At 43.2% G+C, this 11,086-nt stretch overlaps 1 protein-coding gene across 2 annotated transcripts in view; it reads left to right on the top strand.

The window, feature by feature from the left end:
• gria1a (glutamate receptor, ionotropic, AMPA 1a) overlaps positions 1-11,086 on the top strand; it is a 194,456-nt gene that overhangs the window by 75,735 nt on the left and 107,635 nt on the right. For both annotated transcript variants that reach the window (XM_048603593.1, XM_048603591.1), the window contains exons 6-9: positions 191-352; positions 1,715-1,882; positions 2,163-2,267; positions 5,496-5,606. In XM_048603593.1, coding sequence (XP_048459550.1) covers positions 191-352; positions 1,715-1,882; positions 2,163-2,267; positions 5,496-5,606 — 546 coding nt within the window. The remainder of the gene's footprint in view (positions 1-190; positions 353-1,714; positions 1,883-2,162; positions 2,268-5,495; positions 5,607-11,086) is intronic.

Raw genomic sequence — 11,086 nt, 5'->3', positions numbered from 1 at the left:
GTCAGTGAGAGACCAGCCCTGACTCCCAGCTCAGTCAGTGAGAGACCGGCCCTGACTCCCAGCTCAGTCAGTGAGAGACCAGCCCTGACTCCCAGGATAATTACATTTATTTTAAGAATTGGACAACTATAGGGCCCCCATCTGTCACATGCTGATAATCTGCATCTTTCTGTCTTGGTTTGTATCGAAGGGTTTCATGGACATGGATCTCGATAAATTCCAGCATGCAGGAGCAAATGTGACTGGGTTTCAGATTGTGCGGCCCGACAGTGCTCAAGTATTAAAATTCCTTCAGCGTTGGAAGAAACTAGATGGCAAAGAGTATCAAGGAGTTGAAGGACATAAACTGAAGGTAGAAGCTTTTAAGTATACATTTAAAATTATTCTTCCCATCTTTGGAACAAACAGTAACTGAGTCACCACAACTCAATGAGAATAATGTAGCAAAGTCACAGAGCCACTGATAATCAGAGTATAAGAAACAGGAAGTGGTGCAGGCCATTCAGCCTCTCACTCCTGCTTCACTACTAATTACGATGAAGGCTGGTGTTTGATTTCAACTCTATTTTCTGGAAAGGATGTCCTTGATGCTGTGAGTAGAGACACTCTCTCTGGACCTTAAGGTTCAACTTCCACCTCAGGTTTTGATAGTGTTGGAAGGATTGTGCCAAACAAGCCAACTGTCAATCTATAAATTCTTCCAATGCACCTCTGGCAGGCAGTAAGAGTGGGAGTTTCCCAGTCAGTGAGAACAATGTGGTAGCTACAGTGCTCTAATCTCCCCCTGTTAATAGACCCAGCATGCATGTTCTCACCATGAGTAAATATCATCCTTGCTCTTAGGGACTGTGCACATACTTTTCACCCTAACCCCATATCCCTTGATTGCTTTGCTATACAAACCAAAGACCTATTGAATGTACTCTCGCGCATGATTAATGACAGAGTTCACAGTCCTATGGGCTAGGGAATTTCTAAGAGAACCTGGCTCAGTCTTTCAGGAGCATGTCCAATGCAACATGAACAAGATCTCTCATATATGCTGACACTTGTCAGAGTTATGGACCAGCAAGTGGGGAAATCAGTGACCCAATGAAGAGAAGCCTGTTGAAGGAGGGGAGTAGGAGGAGTACCTTGGAGTCAGAAAGCATTATACTTATCTGTTGACACTCTTAATTACCTGGAATTATCTTGCCATTATCTCTCCACCTATATATTCTGTACCTGTCCATCTCCCTCCATCCGAAGAAGGAGCAGCACTCTGAAGCTTGTGATTTTAAATAAATCTGTTGGACTATAACTTGGTGTCGTGTGACCCCTGAATATAGAATGTCATTCCCTTTTTTTTGGGCCAATACCAATTGCTCTTATTGAGACAGGGGAGTCAGTGCAAGGTGTTTCTTAAATCAATTCATTTCTGAGTGGTGCAGTGGCTGCTATTTAGCATTCAGGTTCGTAGCCGACTGGGTCCTGCCTGCTAACAGCAGTTGCCCAGGTTCATGGTGTGCAGAGAGGGTCAGACGTCTCTGGCATCACATCTTCCTGTTAGTTTAAGCTGCCAGCCAGAGACTCAGCCTTTCAGTCAGTTGCTGATTTCAGCAGCTCTCTGATCACACCCTGTCAGCGTCTCATTTACACTGTGTCACCTTGTATTCGTGTCCTGGTTCTCAGACAGGATCTCACTCTCAGTACATTTCCCTTTCCTCTCCTGCAGTATACGTCAGCTATGACCTTTGATGGAGTGCTCGTGCTGTCTGAAGCTTTCAAGTACCTACGCAAGACAAGGATCGACATCTCTCGGAGAGGAAATGCAGGAGACTGTTTGGCAAATCCTGCTGTACCTTGGGGTCAAGGGATAGACATTCAACGAGCCTTACAGCAGGTACAATATTGTGACGGGGAAACTCCTGAGGATTTCTCTACCCTGTACCATCACACTCCCAAGACGGATATAGAGCGGGGTTAGATACAGAGTAAAGCTCCTTTTCACTGTCCCCTTCAAACAGTCTCCAGGCAGGTATGGCACAGGGTTGGATACAGAGTGAAGCTCCCTCTGAACTATCCCCATCAAACACTTCTAGGGCAGGTACAACACAGGGTTAAATACAGAATAAATCTCCCTCTCCATGCTGAAATGGGTTTTGTGTTTGGTTGAACTTCAGGTTCGTAGTGATGGGTTAACTGGGAACATTCAGTTTAATGAATTTGGACATCGGACCAACTACACTGTCAATGTGTTGGAGCTGAAAAGTGATGGAATTAGAAAGGTAAGTGAATCTTGCACAATATCTTCAATACAGCCCACCACCGCTAATACAATCACCTTCAATACAGCCCATCACAGCCAATACGAGCAACAAGCATTATTCACCATGTTTATCCCCAATACAACAAATCATCCTTACCACCTATACTCCCGAATCAGCTGTAGCCCAAAACTACCTGAACACCATCCTATCTGTAGCCGTACAGCCTCTGTATGCCATGCCACCTGTATCTTCTAACCGGCCATGCCCTTAATCTAGGTGTGTCCCCAACCAGCTATACCCCAAACCATCTGCTGTCCAATCCCCAATCCCTGATGCCACCACAAACCCAAACCAGTTTACCAAATCACTACTCCCAAACCACCGGAACCCCAAACCACATATAAACCATGAACCCAAGCTACCCAAGCATACAAACCCAAACCATCCATACACCTGAAACCACCTACCCCCGCAAACTGCCTATACATCCCTAAACCACCTATAACTCCCAAACCATATATAACCCCAAAATCACCTAAACTCCACAAACCACCTGTACCCGCTAACCACCTGTACCCCCAAAGAACCTATAAACCCCCAAACCACCTATAACCACCCCTAAACCACCTATACCCTCTAACCAGTGGATCCTGCACCAAACCTTGCAGCGCACCACTGGTAGCAGGCTTCCACTCGAAAAAACAACCCTCTACCATCACTCAGAGACAGTAAGAACTGCCGATGCTGGAGTCAGAGATAACACAGTGTGGAGCTGGAGGAACACAGCAGGCCAGGCAGCATTAGAGGAGCAGGAAAGCTGATGTTTCAAGTCAAGACCCTCCTTCACTCTTTGTTTCCTACCTTCAAGCCAATTTTGAATCCAACTGGCTAGCTGCCCCAGATGCTATAATGATTTAACCTTACTAACCAGTCTATTATTCGGAACCTTGTCAAACACTATGCTGAAGTCCACATAGACAACGCCAAAGTTCCGGGATACACCTGATCAGGTGCCAGGGATTTATGTACCTTTATGCATTTTAAGGCCTCCAGCACCACCTATTCTATAACATGAACTCTTTTCAAGACATTACTATTTATTTCTCCAAGTTCCCTAGCTTCCATGTCTTTCTCCACAGTAAACAGTGACGTGAAATATTCGTTTAGTATTTCACCCATCTCCAGTGGTTCCACACATAGACAGCCATGTTGATCCTTAATGGCCCCTATTCTCCCACTTGCTACTTTTCTGCCCTTAATGTACTTGTAGAATGTCTTTGGATTCTCCTTAGCTCTGTCTGCCAAAGCTACCTCATGTCCCCTTTTTGCCCTCCTGATTTCCCTCTTAAGTATACTCCTGCTGCCCTTATACTCCTCTAGGGAGTCACTCGATCCCAGCTGTTCATACCTGATGTATGCTTCTTTTTTTCCTTAACCAGAATGTCAATTTCTCTTAGTCATCCAGCATTCCCTACACCTACCAGTCTTGCCATCCCACTAATTGGAACATACTGACTCTGAACTCTTGTTATCTCATTTTTAAAGGCCTCCCACTTCCCAACCATCTCTGTACCTGCGAATAGCCTCCCCCAGTCAACTTTTGAAACTTCCTGTCAATACCATCAAAGTTGGCCTTACTCCAATTTAACTTTGTGATCAATTCTGTCCTTGTTCATATTTAAAAATAATAGAACTATGATCACTTGCCCTGCCTTATTTCCCAAGAAGAGATCAAGTATTGCTCCTTCTCTAGTAGATGCTTTGATACATTGAAAAAGGCAGTTTTCTTGTACATACTTAAAAAAATTCCTGTCCATCCAATGCTATGATAGTCCCAGTCTATGTTTGGGAAGTTAAAATGCCCTACCATTACTACCCTATTATTTTTACAGATATCTGAGATCTCCTCATATACTTGCTTCACAATTTCCCACTGACTATTTGGGAGCCTATAATACAATTCCAACAAGACGATCATCCCTTTCTTATTTGTCAGTTCCACCCATACAACATCACTAGACTATCTCCAAGAATATCCTCACTATGTGCAGCCATGATGTTATCCCTAAACAAAAACACCACTCCCCCTTCTCTCTTGCCTTGCTTTCTATCCTTCCTATAGCATCTATACCCCAGCATATTAATTTGCCAGTGCTATCCTTCCCTGAGCCACATTTCTGTAATAGCTATGATATCTCAGTCCCTTGTTTCCAACCATACCCTAAGTTCATCTGCCTTACCTGTCAGTCCTCTTGCATTGAAGTAAATGCAGTTTAATTTATCAGTCTTACCTCATTCTGTGCCCGGCTCTCGTTGCCTTGACTACTTGAGTTGGTCCCTTATCTACTGCACTAACCTCAACCTTTTCTTTTTTCTCACTATCATTTTGGTTTCCACCCAACCTTACTGGTTTAAAGCCTCTGTAGCACTAGCAAATCCCCCTGCAAAGATATTGTCTCCTTCCAATTCAGGTGGAACCCGTCCCTCTTATACAGGCCATTTCTATCTCTGAAGAGATCCCAGTGGTTCAAAAATGTGAATCCTTGCCCTCTGCACCAGCTCCTCAGCCATGCACTCATCTGCTGTCTCTTCCTGTTCCTACTCTCACTAGCATGTGGCACCAGTAGTAGTCCAGATATTACTACCCTTGAGAACCTACTTTTTAACCTCCTGCAGAGTTACGTATATTCTCTCTGCAGAACCTTATCCCTTTCCCTACTGATGTCATTGGTACCAAGGTGAACAATGACTTCCTACTGGTCACTCTTACCTTTCAGAATATTCTGTACCTTTTCCAAGAAATCCTTGACCCTGGCACCAGGGCGGCAACACACCATCCTAATGTCTGCTGACGGCTACAGAAATGTCTGTTCCCCAGACCAGAGAGTCTCCTATTACAATCGATTGCTTGGAACCCGACATAACCCTCATTACAGTAGAGCCAGTCACGGTACCAGAAACCTAGCTGTCAGTGCAATACTCCCCTGAGAGGCCATCCCCCCTACAGTATCCAGAATGGCAAACCTGCCAGCAGTTATTGCTCGTTCCTGATTGTCGTTGACAAGGTAGTGGTGAACTGCCTTCTTGAACGGCTGCTTTACATTTAGTGTAGGTAGATCTATGTGCTATTAGGGAGGAGTTTACAGGATTTTGACTGAGCAACAGTAAATGAATGATGATGTATTTTCTAGTTGGGATGGTGAGTGGCTTGGAATGGAACATGGACATTAATACTGCTTCTTACAGATTGGATATTGGAATGAAGATGACAAGTTTGTTGCAACAACAGGGGACCATCACATTGGCAACGACACCAGTGGCATCCAGAATCGGACGTATTTTGTAACGACAATCTTAGTAAGTGTTGCTACACTGAGTGTGATCAACCAATGGGTTGCTGAGTGAACAATAATAACTTCTCATATTTCTGTATATGGAACCAAGAAAGAAATAAAGTCTAGTCAAAATTTCACTGAACAACAGAGTGTGCTTCAGGGGCTGAATGGCCTCCTTTGTTCCTATGGTATCCTTTACATAGTTGATCCATGTGACAACGTCTCTGGAGGGGTGGGGGGTTTCTAAGAATTAAAGAAACAGAAGGAGGCCATTTAGCCATTTGAACCTGTTCTGCCATTGACTGAGTCCATAGCTGATCTGTATTCTAACTCTACATACCTGCCTTGGTTCTATAACCCTTAGTATGATTATCCAACAAAAATCATTCAGACATCCAACATTGAGAATATGGTGATGTAGTGGTAATGTCACTGAACTAGCCAGAGGGGTAGATGAATGTTTTGGGGATACATGTTCACATTTCTCCACAACTGCTGCTGGAATTTACATTCAGTTAATAACTCTGGAATATAAAACCAATATAATACTGTAAAACCATAAGAAATAGGAACAGGATTAGGCTGTTTAGCCCCTAGAGCCTGCCCAGCTGTTGAATAGGATCATGGCTGATCTACATTTCTCATGTCAACTTTTCTGTGTTTTCCCCATAGCCCTTGATCCCCCAATTCATCAATAATCTATCTCAGCCATAAACATACACAAGGACTCTGCCCCCATGGCTCTCTGAGGCAAGGAGTTCGAAAGACTCAAAACCCTCTGAGGGAAGAAATTCCTGCACATCTCAGTCTTAAATTGGTGCCTGTTTATTCTGAGACTGTGCCATCTGGTCCTAGACTCTCAACATTTATCCTGTCAAGCCTGTTAAGAATCCTATATGCTTCAATGAAAAGGGAGTAAGGAAAAAGACTGAAAATTACAGGCCATTTAGCCTCACCTCGGTCGTGAGTAAGATTTTGGAGTCCATTGTGAAGGATGAGATTTCTAAATACTTGGAAGTAAGTGCATGGTAAAATAGGGCAAAGTCAGCATGGCTTCATCAAGGGGAGGTCATGCCTGACAAATCTGTTAGAGTTCTTTGAGGAAGTGATGAGCAGGTTAGACCAAGGACAGCCAATGGATGTTATCTACCTGGACTTCAAGAAGGCTTTTGACAAGGTGCCACACAGGAAGCTGCTGAGTAAGATAAGGGCCCATGGTATTAGAGGCAAGGTGCTAGCATGGATAGAAGATTGACTGTCTGGCAGGAAGCAGAGAATGAGGATAAAAGGGTCTTTCTGAGAATGGCAGCCAGTGACAAGTGGTGTTCCATAAGGGTCAGTTTTGGGACCACAAATTTTCACTTTATACATTAATGATCTAGATGAAGGAACTGTGGGCATTCTGGCTAAGTTGCAGATGATACAAAGATAAGTGGAGGGACAGGTAGTATTAAAGATGCGGGGAAGCTGCAGAAGGATTCGGACAGGCTAGGGGAGTGGGTAAAGAAGTGGCAGATGGAGTACAATGTGGTAAAGTGTGAGGTCATGCACTTTGGTAAGAAGAATAAATGGGGAGAAAATTCAGAAATCTGAAGTGCAAAGAAACTTGGGAGTTCTAGTCCAGGATTCTTTAAAGGTAAACTTGCAGGTTGAGTCAGTAGGTAGGAAGGCAAATGCAACTTTGACATTTATTTTGAGAGAACTTGAATATAAAAGCAGGGATGTACTTTTGAGACTCTATAAGGCACTGGTCAGGCCACATTTGGAGTATTGTGTGCAGTTTTGGGCCACATATCTCAGGAAAAGTGTACTGGCCCTGGAGCAGGTTCAGAGGAGGTTCACGAGAATGATCCCGGGAATGAAAGCTTAACATATGTGGAATGTTTGAGGACTTTGGGTCTATATATCAATGGGGTTTAGAAGGTTGAGGGGGGATCTAATTAAAACTTACAGAATACTGAATGGCGTGGACAGAGTGGATGTTGGGAAGATGTTTCCATTGGTAGGAGAGACTGGGACCCGAGGGCACGACCTTAGAGTAAAGGGAACATCTTTTAGAACGGAGCTAAGGAGAAACTTCTTTAGCCAGAGAGTGGTGAACCTATGGAATTCACTGCCACAGAAGGCTGTGGAGGTCAGGTCATTGAATATATTTAAGACAGAGATAGATAGGTTCTTGATTGTCAAGGGGATCAAGGGTTACGGGGAGAAAGCGGGAGAATGGGGTTGAAAAACTTTATCAGCCATGACTTGATGGGCTGACTGACCTATTTTCTGCTCCTATGTCTTATGGTCTTGCATACTTCTAAAACTCCAGTGAACAGAATCCCAACCTAGTTGGCCTCTGCTCGTAAGACAATGCCTCCATACCAAAGATCATCCTAGTGAACCTTCTCTGAACTGCGCCCAAGTGATATCTTTCCTTAAGTAAGGGGACCAAAAGTGCTCATAGTACTCCAGTTATAGTCTCACTAGCACCTTATACTGTTGCAGTTAGACTTCCCTACTCTTATACTCCAACCCCCGTAAAATAAGGCAAATTTCCATGAGCATGGCAGCTATCATGAGTTGTTATTAAAAGAAAAATTGGATTACTAATTCCCTTTAGGGATGGAAATCTGCCATTCTTACCTAGTCTGGCCTGTATGTGACTCCAGACCCACAGCAAGGTTGTCGGCTCTTAAAAATACATTTGAAATGGCCTAGCAAGGTACTCAGTTCAAAGATGAATAGGAATGAGCAGCATCACTGTGCCAGCGATATTCACATCCCATGAAGAAAAAGACAAGCAAAATATTGCAGATGATGGAAATCTGAAGGCAAAAAAATCCCGGAATTTTTTGGAAATGCTCAGTCACTCTGGCAGCATCTCGAGAGAGAGAAATAGAGTTAACTTTCTGGTCAATGGGTTCTAGTGAAAGGTTATTGACCTGCTATATTAAGTCTGTTTCTTTCACCAGATGCTACCAGACCTGCTGAGTGTTTTTTAGTGTTTTCTGTTTTCATTTCCAGAATCAATCCATCTCGGATTTAAAGTTTTCATTCATCTCCCAGTTTCGATAGTATTTTGACGGCGAGAGTTCCAGATTTGTTGTATCCTTTGTGTGAGGAAGTGCTGGTTGTTATCACTCCCAGATGACTTGGCTCAAATGTCAACATTATGTCTCCTTATCCTGGTCTCTCCCTCCCAGAGGAAATAATTTACCTGCTTTGACCTTATCAACTTCTTTTACTCATTAAAATTCTCCGTGTAAAAGTACTTGATACTGACACATATCTTAGAGCTGAAACTTGATCCACTTCTCCATAAAACTGACACCGTGAACCCAGGACTGAGGTAGGCCATCTGACTGCCATCTCTGCCACAAGTGAGAGGAGTGATAAATTCAGCCAAAATTTTCACAATACATCTCATATAAAAGTATTAGCCCATCAGGATGTCATCAACCTTTGACACCTCACCTTACACCCTCTGTAACCTTTGGCTTCTCCAGTGCTCTGCCACCTGTACCCTGACCTGCTTTAAGATCTGTTCACCCATCGCCTCCAATTCCTGCTGACCTATTTTGGTTCTGAGGAATGTAGGAACTGGAGTAAGCCATTCAGCCCATCAAACCTCCTCTACCATTTAGTTGATCATCTACCTCATTGCCAATTTCCCACACCATCTCCCACTATATCCCTTGATGTCATTAGTCTCCAAAAATCTATCGACTTCTGTCTTGAATGTGCTCAATGATCGAGATCCCTCATCCCTCTGGGGTAGAAAATTCCAAAGACTTGTAAGCCTCTGACTGAAGAAATTATCCTTCCTCTCGGTTCCCAGTAGCCTGCTCCTGAGATTACGCCCCTGGTTCTAGACTCACCAGCCAGAGGAAACATCTAATCTCTATCTATTCTGTCTTGCTCTGTAAGAATTTTGTGTATCTCAATGCAATCACTTCTCATTCTGTGACACTCTGGAAAATACAGTCTCACTTCCTGAATCTCACCTCGTTAGAAAATCCTGCAAACTGTGGGATTTATCAAGTGAACCTCTGTTGTACTTCTCCCATGGTATATGTATCTCATCAGGTTGATTAGAAAATATCCACATGCTGAATTGTCACAGCATTCACAATATTAACATTCAGTAACTGGCAGTATAACTCAGGTCTGCAGACTGGCCCCACATAAGCCTGAAACCAACACAAATAGTTTAATAGGGTGAGAACCTTTGATTTATTGCAATAACACCAGTAGGTCACCACCTCACTAGTCCAATAGCACTGGGAGCAAGGAAAACACAGTCCAGGCATTCCCTGTTTGTTTGTAGCCACTGATGTGTGTAATAGCATTAGGACCTGTGATCTGTCAGGTGAGACCAATAAAAGAAATACGTTAAGATTTGAAATGTAATTAACGAGGAATCACTAATGGGCTAAAGGTTTCATGTTCAGAAAATGGATGTTGGTGGTAACTGCATCAAATAATTCAATCATCAGCATAAAAGCAGGAGCAGGCTTCAGCCTCATTACAGCTCTTGTATGCTTACCCTTAGTGAGATGGTGACATACCTGTAAAATCACTGGAATTATCCCATAGGACTAGGCTAATATTCTTGGGACAAGGGTTCAAATTGCAATATTTAAATTAATAAACTCTGGATTTACCAACTAGTTGTAGTAATGGCAACCAGGAAATTCTCACAGATTGTTGTACAAACCACCTGATTCACCAATGCCCTTTAGGGATGTGAAATAACTACACAGAGGCCGATTACCAAGCCACCCTTTATTTACATGTGCCCCATACACTGGCTGTGGCTAGCCAGCTCGAAGTTGGTCCCTACAGTGAGGAGATTCTGCAACTCCTGTTTATATCTATCACCCAGGGCTCCCTGATTCACAGGGTTAACAACCCCAATCAAGGATCTCATAGTCAAAAAGATCCACCTGGTTCCAATCACTACAGGAAGCAAATCTACCATCCTTGCCTGATCTGGCCTACATGTGATTCCAGACCCCCAGCAATGTTATTGTCTGTTATGAAATGGCCTAGCAAACCAATCAGCTCAAGGAGTCATTTGGGAATGACAACATATGCTAGCTGTGCCAATAATGCCCACATCCCATTAAACCACAACCTCCCATATGTTGAATTCCTTGATGTCCGATAAACTATCCATCTAAGCATTGCATATAAAACAACTCAAGTTCCACAGCAAACTGGGAGAGAATTTCAAAGGTTTGCAATATTTCTCCTCATCTCAATCACAAATGGTTGCTTCCTTATCCTGAGAATATATCCTTCAGTTCTGTCCAGGAGAAAACATTTCTCAGAATCACCCCTGTGAGACCCTCAAAGAATTTGCCATAGCAAGATCACTTATCATTCTTTTAAACTCGAGAGAAGACAGACCTATTTCATTCAAACTCTGTTCACAGTACAGCCCTCTCAATGAATCAATCTCGTCATTTTCTTTTGGTGGCACCTACTCTGAAGTCAATATAAACTTTCTTA

The sequence above is a fragment of the Rhincodon typus genome, chromosome 12 (genome assembly GCF_021869965.1).
Source record: "Rhincodon typus isolate 14 chromosome 12, sRhiTyp1.1, whole genome shotgun sequence".
NCBI lineage: Eukaryota > Metazoa > Chordata > Chondrichthyes > Orectolobiformes > Rhincodontidae > Rhincodon > Rhincodon typus.
This window is presented reverse-complemented; position numbering and strand designations above follow the sequence as displayed.